At 51.8% G+C, this 19,407-nt stretch overlaps 1 protein-coding gene across 1 annotated transcript; it reads right to left on the bottom strand.

The window, feature by feature from the left end:
• Positions 1-11,631: 11,631 nt before the first annotated feature.
• Positions 11,632-18,173, bottom strand: ISCU (iron-sulfur cluster assembly enzyme). Its single transcript, XM_027124456.1, has 5 exons — positions 17,915-18,173; positions 16,284-16,397; positions 15,290-15,400; positions 13,664-13,742; positions 11,632-12,147 (listed from the first exon to the last, which is right to left on the bottom strand). Exons 1-5 carry the CDS (start codon positions 18,026-18,028, stop codon positions 12,062-12,064), a joined length of 504 nt encoding a protein of 167 aa, XP_026980257.1. The 5' UTR covers positions 18,029-18,173; the 3' UTR covers positions 11,632-12,061.
• Between the last annotated feature and the right edge of the window lie 1,234 nt (positions 18,174-19,407).

Below are 19,407 nucleotides of genomic sequence, written 5' to 3'. Positions count from 1 at the left end.
TGAACATCCTGCGCTTGTCGTATCCCATAGGAAGTGCTCTAACCACAGCTCCACAAGGCCTACAAGCCTATTCATGAATGAATGAGTGCATGAATGCAGAATAATGGGGTTGGAGTAGGGGGCCCAAAGCCAATGTGTCCAGACTTCCATGTGACCCCACAGCTCAGCGGGTGGCAGGGGCGTCACCACAGCTGCCGGGGGCTGCATCCACTGTGGTCTGCGAGGAGGAAAGGCAGGAAAGAGGGCTTTGACCACCGCTGGCAGCGGAGTCTGGCCCCTCCTGTTCACAAACTGCGCCTGCGCGCGCCTTGCGTGGGGCGGGCACTCCGGTGGGGGGAGGGTGGCACCCCAGCCCCTTGCGCCACCACCCAGCAGGCGGCCTGTCTCCCCTCACTACCGAGTGTGCTGAAGAGGTCTGCGAGGCCACGTGGCCCGGGAATGACCAAGGTAGTCTGTTGAACGCCAGCCAATGCTTTGCTCCCGCCCCAGACGCTGCATGGGGACGCCGCCGAGAGTCCACCGGGTCCAGGGTCAAGCTCACAGCCCTGAGCTCTCTGGAGGTGTGAACTTGGAGGTGGGGACCCAGGCAGGCACTGGCCCTGGGTCTGGAGCCCCGGGGTGGAGGTCTGGCTCTGCCCAGTCCCTGGCTGTGCCGCCTGAGGAAAGTTGCTCACCCTCTCTGGAGCTCAGCTGCCTCTCCCACAAAGGAAAGAAGGAGGCTTGATCTGGATTAAGGATTCCACCCAGTGGCGGGCCTCGAACTCTGTTCCCGTGTGAGCCATTATTGTCAGCAGCTGGGGGAGGGGCTGCAGGACGCCATTTTTCCGGAAGTAAAAAGAATCACTCAATTCTTGGACGAGAAGATCTTGGAAGAACCTGGCTTTTTTACCCTCTCGAATCCATCCCCAGGGAGATCAACCTCCCCCCACGTTAAGAGACCCCTGGACGAGTTCTCCCAGTTCCTTTGACGGTCTCTCCAGCATCTGAGCAAACCCTCAGTCTCAGGAAGCCCTTTTCCATCTAAGGTAAGTTGAGCCGGTTGGGCCCGAGGGCCGATTTCCCTGCAGCCTGGCCTGTAGCACGAGCTCTGGCTGGAAGGACGGGGCCAGCCACTGGGGAGCCAGTTAGAGACACTTCTGAATTTTTCCCCTGGCCTCTCACAAGAGAAGAACACCTCATCTTTGTACGGATCTGATCTCCGCACTGTCTGGTTTTGAGTAGACTGCGGGGAGAGAGAGGGGGGCCTTTTGGAGGGTCGTACTGCAACATCTACCAAGGTTGTCTGTGTCCTGGTCCTTTGCCCCAGAGATTCTCTTCTGGAATCTGCCTACAGAAATACCGGTGTGTGGGCCCTGAGATGGGATGTTGGTGCCAGCGTTGTTTAGAATAAGTGACGAAAAGGGAAACCCCTTATGTGCCCATTGCTGCGGGAGGCTTAAGGAGATGGTAGTCCTGTTGAGTGGGAGGATATTCAGAGAGGATTCGCTTCTGGGGAAAGGGTCTGGACATAAAAACTATCGTCAACATTTCCCAGTTTGCTTTTCACATAAGTGATTTCATGTGAAAAATCACTACGAAGTCGGTTTGATCAGCTTCCTTAAACCAACGAGGGAGCGTCCCTGCGCAGTAAATTGTTGACGGATGCGGTACCCCAGGGGCGAAGGGACTTGTCACACAGCGGGTAAGTTGGGAGAGGGCTCAGGTCCTGGGTCTGGCCTGGCAGCTCATCCTCCTTGCGGTTCTATCTTACGTTAGGGGAAAGGGCGGCCCTGGCGTAGGGGACTCACACCTGGGAGTCACCTGTTTGAAGTGTGAGCCCAGACTTCTGCTACCCGGGCTCCAGGTATCCCTAGAACAGAGCCACTTCAGGGTGCCTCTGGGTCAGGTGTTGGGCAGAGTGGGACCTGGGCGAGCTTGAGAACGGGAATCACAGGCGGCAGAGCTGGACAGCCCTTGAGTCATGAAGGGTTCCCAGGCCATCCTGCACGTGGGTGTCTTTGCAGACACCAGGTGCTACTGGGGGGCTTGCCGAGGCAAAGGGTACAAGCATCGCGTTTGCAGAGTTGTTGCCAAATGACTTTTCCAAGATGCGTCACCAATTTCCATCCCTGTCTTGGTCTAAGGGTGGTTCCGTTTCCCCATACCCTTGACGACACTGTGAGTTTCCAGTCAAAGAGATGAGAAGTGGTATTCCATTGTTGTTTTCGTTACGGTTCTCTGATTACACGTAAGAGAGGAGCTTTTAACCTCACTGAGTTCCTCTCCTATGAATTACCTGTTTCTCTCCTTAGTTTCCACGTGTATTGGTGGGATACCCACTGATTTTCAGCTTTTTGAGCTGCAGAATTCTGTGTTTGAACAAACTCTTCCCAGGAATCCTAAGTTAAATGAAAGCAGAGCTGCATCCTGGAAGGGGGGTTGGGATACCCAGAGGGCACCTGTTTGCCCCCTTTTCCGCCTCTGCAGGGACCCCTAGGGCTCAGTGGAGCCGAGTTTGCAAACAATTGGTATAGTCCTACCACTCCAGCTACAAATGGGGAAACAGACCCAAAGCCACCCAGAAAGGTAACGGCCGAGTCTGGTCTCCAGCGCAGATCACCTGACTCTGTCAGTGTTCATTCAAGAACGATCTCTAGGTAGATGATCCAGCCATGAGTGACAGTTTCCTCACTTCCTGTCTATGCCCTTCACTTGTTTTTTGTGTGATGCTGGTGGTAGATGTGGAGATGATGGCGGTGGGGATGGGGTGGTGGAGGTGATGGTGATAAGGTGGTCATGATGTTGGTGGGCGTGGGTGGAGATGGCGGTGGTGGAGGTGGCGGAGGTGCTGGTGGAGGTGATGGCGGTGGGGATGGGGTGGTGGAGGTGATGGTGATAAGCTGGTCATGATGTTGGTGGGCGTGGGTGGAGATGGCGGTGGTGGAGGTGGCGGAGGTGCTGGTGGAGGTGATGGCGGTGGGGATGGAGTGGTGGAGGTGATGGTGATAAGGTGGTCACGATGTTGGTGGGCGTGGATGGAGATGTCGGTGGTAGAGGTGGCAGAGATGCTGGTGGAGGTGATGGTGGAGGTGGCGGAGGTGATGGTGGAGGTGATGGTGGAGGTGGCGGAGGTGATGGTGGAGGCGATGGTGGTGGTGAACATCCTTGCCTTGTCCCTGTCTTCATGGGAGTGCTTCCAAAGTTTTCCTGTGAGCATGATGTTTGCTGTAGTTTTCTGGTAAATGTCCTCTTTTCAAGTTAGGGAAATTCCTTTCTATTCTTAGATTGCCAGGATTTTTGAGTTGCAGATGGGTATTGAAGTTTATCAAATGCTTTCCAGTCTCTACAAAGATGAGACAGTTCTTTTCTCTCGCCGTGGGGCACTGGATGGAGACATCCCTGGGACAATCTGGGTGAACTGATTTTGCCTCAAGCCCGGAACCTCGCTCTCTCTCGTCCACGTTCCCTGTCCCTTCTTTCTCTCTCCCTAAACACAGGCCCGAGGAGCCTGACGGTAGAGGAGGGTGAGGCATCAGAATAGAAATGATCTCCCCGTGCTGGGTCAGCGCTTTCCGCCTGCCTGACTTCTGCTGCCGTTTCCTGTGCTAATCCCAGGGGGGACCAGCCCCCCTCCCCATCTGGTTCCAGACATAGCTCGAGACATTCTGAGGGTGCATTAAAATGCTGGTGGCAGACAGACAGGGGAGGATCTTGAAGCCCCGCATTCCTCTCTGGGGTGCCGGAGGAGGGGTGGGCGCGGGGCGGGTGTGTGGTGAGGCAGGAATTTGTCTTGGTTGGGGGCGGGGTTGGTCCGGGGTGTGGGGAGAAGGGCTGGGTTGCTAGGCAAAAGCGGCAGAGATGAATCATGTTCTGGCGTGAGCTGGTTATGGGCTAAAATGAGAAGTTATCCAAGGATGTGGAATCTTTTTGTTTGAGCTGGAAGGGAATATGGAGGCATTGGGTTCAGCCCCCTGGTTTTGCAGACAGAGGAACCGCAGATACAGAGAGGGAGAAAGGTTTGCCCAGAGAGTAAGGAACGGGCGTCTTGCCTCCTAGCTTTTTCCAGGGACTGTGGCCAGAATAAGGCTTTGGCACCAACTCCTGTATTGTACGCGGTTACCGTTCTAGGCATCCGAGATTTCATGAATCCTCAGGCATGCTTTCCCTGAGGAAGAGAAATCCAGAGCGATACGCTCTGGGACGGCTGTGAACAGTGTGATGCTAGGGTGGGTGGGGGAGGCCTGTCTGGGGAGGTGGCATTTGAAGTGAGACCTGGATGCAGGCGGCAGCCCTGGGAAGCTCTGGGAAGAGGGCTGCAGGCAGAGGGACCAGCCAGTGCAAAGGCCCTGCGGTGGGAATGAGTTTGGTGAGTTTGAGGGACAGCAGGGAGGCCAGTGGGCTGAGGGAGGCAAAAGTGGGGACAGGCAGGGCCTTGGAGGCCAGAGAGAGGCTTGATGGGAAGCTGTTGCCTGACATTAATCAGGGGGCGAGATCCCCCTCGTGATTCCTTCTCTGCCCTGTGTTGCCTGCTAAGGGCCTGTCCTGTGGATTAATGAGCATTTAATAAGCACCTACTGTGTGCCCGGCTGTCCTGGGCACTTCGCCTGTGTGGTCTCATTTCACCCTGCAATGGCCCCTCCCAGGCTGACCGTCGGAGGGGGACAAATGGGAGAGGCCCACACTTGCCCATAGCCGCTCTGCGCAGGCCTCGCGGACCCAGGCTCTGTCCCTTGAGGCCCTCTGCTCAGCCAGAAAAGGACTGGCCTGCACGAGCAGCTTGTCCTTTGGTTCAGCTTCTTAGGAAAAAGAGTGGGAAAGGTCGAGAGGAGACTCAGATCCCGGCGGCCGCCCCAGAAGACTTGCCAGGAAGCAGGGCCACGCTGGCCCGAGCCTTCGGGGTTGGAAGGGATGAACACCCACTTGAAGGGAGATGGTCCCCAGGGGCCTGCTGTGGTGGGAAAGTGAGTGCGAATCCGGGGCTCAAGGGCAAATGAGACAGTGTGAGAAACTCCCCCAAAGCTCCTTTGCCGCCAGATGGTAAGCCCAGCAGATGCCTGGGATTCCTCCATTAATGGTTTACACTAAGCCTGGCTTTTCGCTCGTCTTCTTGTAAGATGCAAATCTCCTTTGGAAGAAAGAGTGAGAAGATGAAGTCTCAAATCCAATATTGTGATGAAATTCAGAGATTGTAAGTGGTAGGGGCCTGGACGACTCCGAGGGGCCATCAGATTTAGAGCTCCCCACGGGGTCAGCGGAGACTTTTGGTGGGGCTGCCCTGCTGCCCACCTTCTCCCTCTGCCCACTCCTGCTTTCCAAACCAGGCTTCCACAAGTGTTGATCCCAGGAACACTCCTGGATAAACACCCTGCACGTTAACTCCATCTGAGTCAACTTTCTGGGGAATCTGACCTGTAACAGTGAAGGTGATGATGGTGTTTATAAAGTTGATACTGATGATAATGACCGTGATAACGATGGTGTTGATGACGTGGGTGATAATGTTGATACTGATGAGGATGACGATGGTGATGATGATGGTGATGGTGGATGAATCAGCCCGCTCGGGCTGCCATAACAAGATACCACAGATGGCGCGGCTTAAACAGTAGGAATTTCTTTTCTCACAGTTCTAGAGGCTGGAAAGTCCAAGGTCGAGGTTCTGACAGGGCTCAGTTTCTGGTGCGAGCGCTCTTCCTGGCGAGTAGATGGCCGCTTTGTCCTCACGTGGCCTCTGAGCGCGTGTGGAGAGACCTCTGCTTTTAAGGTCTCACCCTTATGACCTCATTTCACCTTAATTACCTCCTACAGACCCTATCTTCAAATATAGTCAAGGTGAGGTTTGAGCTTCAATATATGAATCTGGGGGAGGGGGGTGCAATGTAGTCCATAGCAGTGATGTTGGTGACAATGATGATGGCAGTGACTGTGATGGTGACAGTGTTGCCGCCGCTGATGTTGGTGATGATGATGTTGCTAATTATGATGGCGATGGTGGTGGTGATGACAATGACAATGACAACTGTGATAGTATTGAGGATGGTTATGGTGACGATGATGGGGGTGGTGTTGATGATGGGGGTGATGGTGGTGATGACAGGGACGATGATGATGGTGATGATAGCTAACGTTTATTGAGTGCTTATTGCATGCCTGGCACTGTGCTTTTTTTACTTTACATGGGATCATTCTTTTAATCCTTACAACAAACCTCTGACTTAGGAGCTAGTATCCTGCTGATTTTTCAGGAAGGGAAATCAAGGCTCAAAGAGGTTAGGTACCTGCCTACAGTCCCATAGAGAGCTCATGGCAGAGCTGGGATTAGAACCCATGTCCCTAGGTCCCCATCCAAGGTTGTACCTTCATATCCTGTGGTTCGGTTCAAAGGGGCCGTGTGTGATGGGAGGTGTTTGGGGGTGTCCAGCCTGATTTCCCCACTGGGGCTCCCTCTGATCCATCAGCCTGAGGCCCCGGGGGGCAGATGGAGGCCCCTGGAACCTCTTTTGCACCAGCAGCTCTGGGGCATTAAGGGTTGTCCTCAGCTGGGGGGCCTGGGCCTTCTGGAGTTATTCCGGGATCTGGGCTTCTCTGAGATGAGGCCAGGGGCTGGAGTGTCTAACACGACATTTCCAAAGATAGCTGGGCGGGGAGGGTGCTGGTGGTATTTGAGGCTGTGCCCTGTGTCTGACCAAGCACTGTGGAGTGAGCTTGCCCATCAAGCCACGTGTGACAGAAGTCACGTCTGTGTGTCCCCTGCACAGGGGCAGCCAGACGACGACTTTCTGTACTTTTGGAGGCCTTGCTGGGAGGGTGCGTCTCAAGGCAAAGACATCATAGATTGGAAGCCTGGAAGTTATAGTATTTTACTTTACATTTATTTTATTGTATTGTGTTAATTTCATTTAATTTTGTCATGCTGCGTGACTTGCGGAATCTCAGCTCCTGACCAGGGATTGAACCTGGGCCCCGGCAGTGAAAGTACCGAGTCCTAACCACCGAATCGCTAGGGAATTCCTTATAGTATTTTAAAAACAGTAATAGTAGCAGTAGTAGTGACAATAGTAGTAATAGTAACAGTTGCTATGAGGAATAATAAGACCAGTGCTAACAATAATAACGATAACAGCAGTAGAGAGAATAGACCAGTCGCAAGCTGAGAGCTTGGGCTGGAATCCTGCTGCAGCCACTTCCTGGCTCTGTGATCTTGGACACATCCCTCTACCTTTTAGTTTCCTCATCTGTAAAATGGGATAATCATAGAATTTTAGGATTTTTGTGCAGAATAAATGAGCTAATCTATATAAAATACCCAGCAACTGTGTCTGGTATGTAGCTGGGGCTGAAGAGTCATGCGTAATCATGACAATCACAGTAACGTCTATGAACTCTTCTTTTTTTAAAATTTGTTTATTTATTTTGTTTGTGGCTGCGTTGGGTCTTTGTTGCGGTGTGCGGGCTTCTCATTGTAGTGGCTTCTCTTGTTGCGGAGCACAGGCTCTAGGCGCCTGGGCTCAGTAGTTGTGGCTCGTGGGCTCTAGAGCGCAGGCTCAGTAGTTGTGGCACATGGGCTTAGTTGCTCCGCGGCATGTGGGATCTTCCCGGACCAGGGCTCGAACCTGTGTCCCCTGCATTGGCAGGCGGATTAACCACTGCACCACCAGGGAAGCCCTGCACTCTTATTTATTTTTTATTTATTTTTCAATTTTTTTTTTTTTTTTTTTTGTGGTACACGGGGCTTTCACTGCTGTGGCCTCTCCTGTTGTGGAGCACAGGCTCCGGACGCGCAGGCTCAGCGGCCATGGCTCATGGGCCCAGACGCTCCGGGGCATGTGGGATCCTCCCGGACCGGGGCACGAACCCGTGTCCCCTGCATCGGCAGGCGGACTCTCAACCACTGTGCCAGCAGGGAAGCCCTGCACTCTTTTTTATATGCCACATGCTTTACATGCTTCATCTCATCTAATGGTCATGTCAACCAGACCAGGTAGGTACTATTATCATCCCATTTTGCAGATGAATACACGGAGATTTGGGGTGGTTGAAGTCTCTTGTTCAAGGTCACACGGGGTAGGCGCCGTTTGAACCCACCGGCTCTGACACCAGTGCGCCGAGCTCACTCTGCTGTGCCCTGCTGCTGGGCAGAGACGGTCTTCTCTGGGGAGGTTGGCTGATATCATCTTGAGGGATGGAGGAAACAAGTGGACAGGCCCCAAAGCCACCAATGAGAGATGTGCTCCACATCCATCTTCCGGTTGGGGCTGGGGCTCATCTGCAGGGTCCCCCTAACTCTGCCAAGACTCAGTGGGACCCGAAAGTCTTCTGTCCCATCACGAGGATGGACACAGAGTCTACTCTCTTGTCTCAAGTTCAAGGGGCCTTAGTCATCAAAAGTCACCCCTCATTTGCTTGGCCTTTTAAGAAGATGCCATGACAGAGACAGCTAGTTTTGACAGGACAGTTCTTAATGGGAAGCTGTGAAAGTGCATTTTGATGTGGTCCCAAGTGGCCAGAATCCAGGAATAACATCTAGGAAAGGTTAAATTAGAGATGTGGTCATAGCCGTGGTGGGGGTGGGAGGTGGGCAGAGGACCTCAGCTGGAGCTCTGACTTACCACTTCCTTGCTGTGTCATCTGAGGCAAGCCGTTTCACCTCTCTGAGCCTCTGTTTCTCCAGCCAGCCATCCTCCCACCCACTCACCCATCCATCTACGCACCCATCCATCCACTCACATACCATCCATCCATCATCCATCCACTCAGTAAGCATTCACGGAGCCCCTAGTAAGTCAAGAGCTGTACCAGAAGCTGGGTCCCATAATTGAATTGCTGTCATCAGTAGAAGACTAAATTATGAACCATCATACATGGAATGCTGGGTAGCTATTAATAAGAATGAGGCAGGTCTACAGGAACTGATATGGAGAAATACAGCTAAGAGGAAAACAGAAAGATATAGAAGTATATGTAGTGTGCTACCATTTGTGTAAAAAACAGGGTCTATTTAAACACATGTATAGTTGGCTATGCCTAGAAAATTTCCAGAAGGACACCTAAGAAACAAGTACCAGAGATTCCTCTGAGGAGGGAGATTGGGGAATTAGTAGGGGTGGCAAGGAAACTTATGTATCATCCTGTTCCCTTTCAGGCTGTTTGAATTTTTGAAAATAGTATATTATCTGTTTAAAATTGAAAAAAATTATTAAAAAAAAAAGAGTCTCTGAGTAATGATATAGAAAGATAAGAAAAGAGCAAAGTACAAAACCCATCCATGATATTTACGGGCTCAGGGAAGGACAAGAGACTGTAGGAACAGAGAGGGCACCTAGCTCAGCCTGGGGGAATCAGGGGAGACTTCCCGGGGGAGGTGGGATCTGAGATGAGGCTCCTAGGCTGAGTGGAGGTTAAGGGAAGATGCCTGGCGAGGGCATTCGGGCGGGGGGTGCAGCATAGGGCCTGAAGGGAAGGTTCAGTGTGGCTGGAGCTAAGTGATCGATGTGGTAGGAGGTTTGGAATTTGTCGGAAGGACAACGGGCAGCCATGGACAGGTTTCAAAAAGGGGAGGGACAGGGTCAGAGTGGGGAATGGATCCCAGCAGTGAGGCTGGAGGCAGGGAGGCCAATGCGGAGGCTAGGAGAGAGACGATGGAGGCCCAGACTAAGGCAGATGTGTGGGGTGGGAGGGGCAGAGAGGGAGGTTGGAGATGGGAAGTGACACCTTCTCCCAGGACCTTGAGTCCCCACGGAAATCATTTCAGCAAACTGCTTTGCAGAGTGCAGAGCACTTCACAGTGGTTCTCACTCAAGGCTGCACCCTGGAAACTCCTGGGGAGCTTTGAAAAAATGCCAGTGCCCAAGCCCCACCCACACAGCGTCAAATTTAATCAGGCGTTGGAGTTAAACTGGGCTCCTGGATGACTGAGGCGCAGGGCCGTGGCGCGTGGAGGTGGGTTGGCCAAATGAATGGATCCGGGCTCACCTGGCGTGGGCGTTCACCTTCCCGCCAATGCTCAAGGCACAGGTGAGCCCCGGACGGTGTTGAGTTCTGCCAGAAGGAAATGAGGCAGAAGCATGGCCTTTGGGTCACCCAGCCCAAGCCCAACCTCGTGGCTTGGGAGTTGCTGACCTCCTGAGCCAGTTTCCTTGTTTGAAATAATGCCCACCCCAGGGGGCCATCCCGAGAATGGACGGGATTACAAATATACAGAGCACGGGTGTGCGAGCCTGCTGTGAGTTACACGGCGGGGTCCCCCGTGGAAGAGTTTATGTGGAGGTGCTGAGGTCCACAGGATGCCAAGATCTCTAGACCTGAGCTCACCCAAGGAAGGGGCACGGTGCCCTCGCGTGGTTGAAGCTAGCTGTGTTCTTAATGGAACTTCCAACAGAATGTTCATTGCTTTTAGCTGCACGACCACGTATTTTGAGGTTTGGGCTATTCTGGTGACAGTGCCGTGGCTGTTTACAAGCAGCTTCTGATGTGTAGAGTTTAGCCTCAGCTCTCAGAGGATGTAACCCGGACAAAAATGTCTCATTTAAAAAAGTCACAAAGAACAGCGGTGGGGAATTGCAGGGCGGCCACATATAATAAAGAGGGAAGCGCAGCCTTAGAGGGACTGTGAATTAAACAGTAGAACACGCCACATGGGACAATGTGACATGGCTCCACCCAGCAGCTCTAATTTGAGATTCTGATGAAGGCCCTGCTCTGTGGGCTTCCCCGCAGGCTGGGGGGTGGGGTGGGGGAAGGGCCTTTGAAGTTCAGTGTCCTTCCCCAGAACCCAGAGTTTTTTTTTTAAACAAAGAAGGTATATTTAAGAGAAGAGGCAGCCAGCCTATGCCTGAACATCGGGAAAAACAAAAGCATCTTACTTTTGAAGTTGGAGATTTGAGCCTTAGCTGGCATTTTGAGATCATGTTTCACTAGAAAATTGGGCCTTTAGTGGGGCTTTTAGCTGGTGCGTGACTGTGGGCGCCTCAGCATGGCACCCCCTGCCTGTCCACCCTGGGGCCAGATGGGTAGGAGGAACAGTGGTTAGAACAGCTGTTACTTGTCCCTGAGCCAGGGACGTATGTTTTTAAACTTGAGGTCACTGTACTCGTAGACAGTTCACAGTGAACTATTTGTCACAGCTGTGCAGGTGTGGACAAAAGAAGGTTCTTCCCAGGGGCCTCGCTCACCCACCTCCACCCAGAACCACCCAGGAGGTTCTCAAGAGTCGGGTATTGGAACTACTTGACCAGACCTGCAGCAGAGCCCTGGGCCTAGGAGTTGGCATCTAAACCCCACCCCTCAGGCCTCTGTGGATTTGGTCCACAGCTTTAGGGTAGCGTCCAAGCCATTGCTGCTCAGATTTCAGGATTTCACAAACTAGTGAAATTACAGACAGAATCTTCTGGACTGACTTTGAGTTGTCAGCCTGTTATATTGTAAAGAATGAAAAGTGATGGCCATCTCCTTTCATCTTCCGCCTTGTTTCAGAAAACATTATCGACATCTGGCTTTGTTAAAATCTCCATGCCTGGTCTTTACTGCCCAGTTTGCTGGGAAAGGTGCACGAGTCATCACCGTCCAGCATCTGTGAACAAACCCCAAGGGGCCGAGGGCAGCCCTGTGAGGTGAGTGAGGGACCCAAGAGACAAGGCTTACCAGAGGCAAACACTGCCTTATATTCCTTTATTTATTATATATATGCAAATCTGTTTTATGTACAATATTTGGTCCTACCAAATAATCTTAACCAAGGCATTCTACTGGTAATCTTCCCCAAAATAGATTCCGGTAAAATCAGATATCTGTGCACTTCACGACTACCCAAACCTACTGATTTCAGTTTGGGGGCCATATGCATAATTCAAAACAGACATACGCTAGATTAAGGCGATGAAAGTGAGCTGCAGGAAACCACAGGACTCAGAGCAACTAGACTGTGTATTCTGCTTGCATTAGAGTCACAACGTGAACAGCGAATGCTGTGCGGATCTCACAGTGCTTTTATTGTAGTGCGAGGGCTTCTGAACACCTACGTGACTGCACGGCGTGGGGTGGGGGTAAGCAGCCCACGTGACCTGCGAGAAGCTTCGCCGGGAGCTCATTTCTTTTCCGCCTCTCCTTTCTTGGGTTCTTGTTTCAGTTTGAAATCAGCCAGGGCGGCCTTGATGGCATCTTCGGCCAGCACTGGAAGTAAGAGAACGAAAGAGAGCCTAAGTTTCTAGAATCTGCAGGAACAGTCTTAGGAAGAGAATCTTTAAGAGCTGAGGTAGTGGTGCTGGGACAGGCTTAACAGAGTCACCTCACCAGGGTGCTGGGCGAGGAGCAGGCCTGCAGGCCGATGGCTGTTTCCTGAGCCGGATCCCTCCTGCGGGGCGGCTCTGGGGACAGACTGTGCGGCAAATACCCGAGATTCTAGGGTAGTTCCTTAGCCTCTTGGACGATCATGTTTTCTTGCTGGGATAGGGTGAGGGCTTTATACATAAGTGTCTGATGCACAGGAGAGACACAACAAATGTTGGTTCTCAGCTGCTCTCAGGGAAGTCAGGATAAATGCGGTGGGTGCTGGTGGCACTGGATGGCATTACTTAGGTCGTGCCAGTTTGTGCCTGGGATGGCATTTGCCGGCACTCTCTAGTGATCCCAAGTGTGGAAACTTTTATTTTGGAGTCGATATTAAAAGGGAGGCTTTGGGGAAAATAAACATTGAGAGAGCTGGAATGACAGCAGAGAGCGTTGGCTAAAGGTTTCAGTACCCGAGAAGGCCTAATGAAAAGGCGGGGGGTTCCTCTGAAACCATGTGAAAATGTTTACAAGCTATGGCCTTTATTCACGGCTATTTGAAATCCCAGCGCAAGTGGAAAGAACTCGGGTCTCAGCAGACCTCCATCCCTGCCGCGGCACTCAGTTCTTCTCTTGTGAGTCCTACCCTGGTAGGAGGCCTGGCCCTCTGCTGATTTTTAACTAATTTGGTCAGTAAATCTCCATCAATAAGTTTAGGCTACTGTTTCCCATAACCTCCTTGCCCTAGAAGGCTGAGATTTGAAAAGCTTTAGACTAAAATGGAAAGCCAAGTACAAGCCTTAAGGCATCTGGACTTTCTCTCAGGGAGAGTGCAGAGGGGCATATTGCACAACTGGGCTTAGTCATTGCATATACACAGATGCAGACCCCAACAGCGATGGCATCTGGAAAGGAAGTGAGGAAATGCACAACAAACAGGATTATGGTGAAAGCGGCATTTTCTCCTTTACTGGTCCCAACTTCACCACAGCCGGGTGAACAGCACAGATTCTGGAATCAAAGACTGGGGTTTAGACTCTGGCCCTGCCACTGAGGAGCTGTGCGACTGGAGGGCTTTAACCTGAGCCCTCGTTTCCTCCTCTGTGTGGGGAGAGGTAATGACACCTCTGGGGACTGGAGGACATTCCTGAGGGTTAGAAGTGAGGCCACAACGTGCTCGGCACGATGCTTGGCCCACACCACCCCCGCAGGACTCCCCTGGAGGCCGCAGTGAGACCCTGGGCTCTAACCCTCTGGAGACTGTGAGAACGGACTCCATGAGCTGTAACCCTCGGAGGCTGTAAAGGTGGACTCCACGACCCGAAAGGACTCGCCGTTCCCCTGTCACAAATCAAGTGGATGCCATTACAAAACTGCCCTAACTGTCCAAGCCCATCGCCATCCTGGAGGGGACACTTACTGGAGCAGTGCAGTTTCACAGGCGGGAGGCACAGCTCCTTGGCGATGTCCGTGTTTTTGATGGTCAAGGCTTCCTCCACCTGAGAGGCAGATGGGACAGACGGGAAGTTTTAGTGATGCTCTATCTGGTGGGACAGAAAATAGAAAGGGCCAAAGAGGCCCCCACGACAGGGTAGTGGTGGGGGACGATTTCCATTTAATAACCCCAGACAGAGGACTCCCACTTCCACGTCCAGGCTGCAGCTGGGCTCCTCAAGTACGAAGTATACGCACCGGCATTGCTCAGCTGGGGTGAGCCAGGCCCGCAGAGATGCTGCCACGAGCCAGGAGTGGACCCTGGGAGGAGTCTCTGAGGGATCTGCTTGAGGCCAGCAACTTGAGCCTTTTTTAAAAGGCAGTGATGTTCTACGCTGGTTTTGTGACTCTCAGCTTCTCTGGTGTCCTTATACTAAATGTTCAGAATAAATCCCGTCAACCCTAAGTGCTAGATGGCGTCAGGGAGGCAGGAGGGGTGGCACCCAGGCTGGCAGCACCTGGGCCAAGGGCACAGACAGCTCCTGGAAGGAGAGCTCTTGGGGCTCATCCCCTGCCCCAAGGAGAACCTTTCTCCTCTAGGCGGACTAAAAAGGATGCCTGGGGTTTGTCGAGAGCCCAGGGGCATAACAGGAGGCAGGCCTACATGGAACGGAGCCCCGCTGCCTTAAGGAAAGCGATTTCCCCCCCTGCCCCCCAATCTCCCAAGTCCACTAACTCCACTGAATTATGCTTCAACTTCTGTTGCTGGAAACTCAGATGGGAGTCTCTCAGGGTCAGAGAAAGGCCCTGTCCCCACTTTCTGATCACATTCACGGGGCCAGGCCCTGGGAGCACAGGTGCCCTGTCTCATTTCCTCTTTCCCTGAGGATAGTTCTGGACAAATCACTTCACAGCCACCTCCGGCCAGAACAGGTTAGGTCTCTGCTTCCCCAGCCCTGAGGACCTTGCCGGCCAGGAGGCCCTGAGCCACAGGGAGCCGGCGGCATGTGGCCTGGCACACATCTCTGTGACTCAGCTCCCAGAACCTGGGCCCTTGGGGCTGCAAAGGTGAGCACCTGCAGTTTGGTTTTTCTGAGAGGTTTTAATGGCGACAGGATTTTAGAAAGGCTAGTTTGTTATTTCATGAATCCTTGTAAGCCACCTGCACTCCCTCCTGAAGCACAATGGGAGGAAACAAACAAAACAAACCACAACGGAACTGCCCCAGAGCAGACTTAGACTTCTAAGAAATGATAACAGCGGTGACCCTGGAGAAAGCCGAAGATTTCTTTTCACTTCTATTGTGTTAGAGGGGGAAGTGAGGATCTTTTTTCGATTTAGTTAAAAACAAACCACCAAAACCCCCAAATAAAAATGATCAACAACAAAAAACCCCAAACTAAAAAACACTTAAAATTATCCGTAATTCCCAACGTGGAGAAGAATTTAATAAAAACCTCGGTAAGCAAAATTAAAAAGAAAATTCTTAGCATATTTAGAAAAAAAAAATCTTAGGTTTTTGGTTTGTTTGTTTACACTCACTAGACCCTTCCCTTAACTGAGAGCCAGGTTTGTGGAGAATGTGACTTAATTCTAGTTTGCAGGAACCTACCGTCTTCCCCTTTACCCATTCGGTGGCTAGCGAGCTGGAGGCGATCGCAGAACCACAGCCAAATGTTTTAAACCTGGCGTCCACGATCTTCCCCTTTTCATCCACTTGAATCTAGAAAAGAGGCAGGAGTTAGCAGAGGTTCTGGTGTGCCCCACAGAACCTGGTGCTCATGGAGGCCCACGGGGCGCTCCCTCCCTGACAGCTTTGGTCCTGCTTTCCGCACTTAAAAGTTTGGGCACTAATTACTGAGTTTCCTCTATTCCAAAGAGCTCAGTGACGAGAAGATTAAAGCAGGAACTATACAGAATTATACAGGCCTAGCTAGTAAAGATCAACCAAAAAATATGCCTCCTGCCGCCCCCAACCCTAGCCTGATTTTTGGCTCTGAGGTTCTCCTCCCAGCTGCTGGGTCAATGAGCGTCTTTAAACACTGGGAGAGTCTGCAGTAAAGGTCTCTGGATGATGCTTTTTCCTTTGGTGCCAGACTGCATGTAGTAGTTCCCTCCTGCCTTGTTTCTGTTTTCCAAGATAGTCATGAAGCTGTCTGGCGAGCTGCCCACCACGGTGACGAAGGAGATGTGGAGAAAGCTATGGTTCACCCAGAGCGCCGGGCACTACCTGCATGTCATCTCCAACGTGGGGGAGGTATGATTTATTGCGTTTCCTGTCTCTTTGGGGATTGCTAACTGAACAGTTGTGGTTTTCCTTTGATTGGTAAAATTCACAAAAGATTTCACTTAGCTAAACTGGAATTTAGGCTGGTACAGTGAGCACAAAGGTGAGATCAGTTCACTGTGTCAGAAAGGGTCAGCGTAGTTTACTAGTATGACTAGCATTCAGCCCCTGCTCGAGTCATTTATAACACTGACTTGTCCCATCTCACAGGAATTGAGATGGGGACCAGATGCAATGTTGTACACTGCTGTCAACTATGGAGCACTGTACAAGCAAAGGGGTCACCGTTACCACCAGTAAAGATGGGAACCAGGGGTACCTGTAATTTCATGACATCACCACACGCTGGAGCTCCCACCAGTCCGGTTCCAACATTTTTAGATGTCTTATCAAGGGACCCCACGTTTCGGGGATTTTCATAATGATCAACAACCTGAAACAAGAGGGTGAACAGAAATCACAGTCACTCTTTTTTGCTGTTGGTCTCCCCGACTTTGATGGCAAAGTCCTTGAAGTCAGCAAGCTGAACCTGGCAGGCCATCACTAAATACCAAATTTCACCTGGGAATGAATTCAGAGATTCCAGAGAGTGGCGAAATATCAGCAAAATCCTGTCTTAATTCCGCAGGGTTTTGAACCACAAATAATTACTTGACCTTTAACCACCCAAGTCACCAGAGTTGGGCTCAAACAGCATTTTTGTAATTTCCAAAGAAAATCTGTTCTCAAAGGATAATGATTACTATTCGAAAATCCTAAAAGTAAGTATGGTCCAGAAATGGAAGGGTTTCCCAGAAGCCTCAAGGAGACTGTTACAGGAGGAACAAGGCTATGGAATACGTCCCTTTGTGTGCGAAAATAAATAAATATCTCATTACTGTATTTCAGGGCCCTGAAATCTCTCTGGTGCAGCAGCGCACCCTGGTGGTAGAAAGGCTTGTGTCAACAACACACATCCCTGGGGCGGGGAGGAGTGAAGTCCGTGGGGAAACGCGCGGAAGCCAGAACAGAATAAACATCTATTCAAACTGGCACACGGAAGGCTTTAAAAACCTTGAGGTTTGTTTACTAGTTAGCAGTAAGTATCCCGATCTTTCCAGTCCCCTCCCCCACCTCCACCCCAGCTATCCAACCACGGATTTTGACTCCAAGCCCAAGGACCTACAAGATAATGTCCAATCTGGACTTTCTGCCCCGGGTTGATTCACCGCATTCTTTAGTCAACCGGTTCCCGAGTGAGAGAGTCTCATGTTTAGGGACTTTCCCTATGCACCTATCTCTACTCACAGCTCACCACCACTCCAAACAGAAAACAAAAATTAAAACGTTATGACTGTTCGTTTCATGTCCATCTCCACTCGGAGGCTCTGAGCTCCTGCAACAGTAACATCACCCTAAGTGGCCTCCCTGTGCCAGACACCCTGCCGAGGACTCCTCAGGCATGGTCTCGAGTACGGGGGGCTGCTAAGACCCCATTTGACAAGAGGGGAAACAGGTTCAGCGCAGGGCACTGACTTGCCCAAGGTCACCTGGCCAGGGCGGTAGCCTTGGCTGAAGCCGGACCCCGCGCCGCTGTGTGTCGGGCTGGCAAGTCATTGCAGGACCCTGCTTCCTGGGCTGTTGGGGGTTTAAAGGCTGGATGCACGAGATCGCGGCCAGAGGCCGGGCCCACGGGCAGTGGCCATTAGATGAGCAGGAGCTGTCATTTTTATTTCAGGCGCGGTTAGTGCCCCTGCGCAGGAAGGAAAAGTTAGTCCAGGCGGATTCGCGCGAGGGGCGGCCTCTCCTTTGGGGCCCGGGGCGGCCCGTACCCTAGGTCGCAGTGGGGCCTCTCGGGCCCCGCAGTTCCCAGGCCCCGCAGAGTCTTTCCTAGGCCGGGCCTCCGCTAGGATGCCCGCACTCTCGGTTGTCCTCGCACTTCCGCCGCCGCCCGGTCCCGCCCGCTCCTACCTTCTTGTGATAGAGCCGAGCCGGAGCTGACAGCTCCCGGACCGGCAGACGCGGGGCCCGGAGTAGCAGTGCCGAAGTCGCCCGCCTCAAACGTCCTGCTCCAGCCGCCGCCATCTTGCGGGCTTGCGCCTGCGCAGGCCGAGTGCGAGACCGAGGCGCGTGCGCGAGTCTGTTCCTCGCTTGGAGCGCGCTCCCTCTAACGTCCCGGCGACTTCGCGCCTGAGCCCTTCCGCTCCGTGCACGTGTACGCGCTTTGGTCCCGCCTTGACCACGCCCCTCCGGGGCGGGCGGGGCGCGGAGCGCAAAGGTCTGGAGTCGCAGGAGAGTTTGTCCTCCGTGATGGGTTCCGGATCTGAGGGGCTTCGGGCTGGAGTTCGGGACCCAAGTTTGCGTTCACAAAGTCCACCGCCGGAATGTGCAGAGGATCAACCAGTCCACCTTTCTTAGCCCTGTTTTGCAGCTTAGGAAGTTGAGGATCAGAGCGGTGTAGTAGCTTGTCCTAGGTTGCCCGGAGAGTTAGACTCAGTTGGGATTCAAACTTGAACAATCCTGAGTTGGAATCCCGTTTCTGCTCCTAACTGGCTGTGTGATCCTAGGTGAATGACAGCGTCTTTCTAAACCTCGATCTTCCCTTTTGTACGAATTCAAGGACAGTTCTTTCATCCATTGAGCAAATATGTGTTGAGTATCTACTTTTTGTCAGGGTGCTTTGGGAATCCAACGGAAAGAAAAACATATAACTTCTGACATAATTAAGCTTGCTAATGAGGGAGAAAGGCAATAAATAGACACACCAAGGCTTTCCTGCGTCAAAGTGGAAAGCTTAGCTAAACGAATACTTTGCCCTGATTTTAAAAAGTATGTATGTTTGACTCTATTTCTCTCTATATAAAAAAGCAAACTGTCACAATTTATATGACAAGGCATGGTAATGAAGAGATTCTAAGTAAATGTTTACTAATGTAGTTTATTAATATTGGTTTGCAGAATATGATCCTATAAAACCAGAAAACGCACATGTGTTTTTAACTGCTAGGCACCAGGCATTACATAAAGGGGAGGAATCTCTTTGGGAAGTGAGTTTTTCTCATGAATGGTGCAATCGATCCTTCCCCGAGGACTTAGACTTTTCTCTGCATTTGAGGCTCAGTTACTGGGGAGACTGAACCACGCGCCAGGTCAGAACAGGTGGTAAGGCATTAATTCCAAGAATCATTTTGACCTTCTCAAGATGGCGGCAAACTCTTAATGTCAATCATCACGCTCACTCTATGACTTCCTCTATGGCTTCCACTTCCTGTCTAAGGACCCAACTTCTGTCCGAAGTTGTGGCGAAACACATGCCCTGTTAGCGAGTTCTTTTTCCTCCAACAAGAACTATTAAAAGTAATAAAATAGCATGGGTTTCGTGTATTTCGAGGTTTCGCCGTCATCCGTGGCTCACAGTTTCTCTCTAGGTGGCAGGGGAGCGCGGTTTTGATCAGGCGCGCGCC

This window comes from Aethalodelphis obliquidens, unplaced genomic scaffold (assembly GCF_003676395.1).
Source record: "Aethalodelphis obliquidens isolate GAN/ISIS:26980383/991018 unplaced genomic scaffold, ASM367639v1 scaffold28, whole genome shotgun sequence".
Lineage (NCBI taxonomy): Eukaryota > Metazoa > Chordata > Mammalia > Artiodactyla > Delphinidae > Aethalodelphis > Aethalodelphis obliquidens.
Note: the sequence above shows the minus strand (reverse complement) of the source record. Positions and strands in the feature narration are given on the sequence as shown.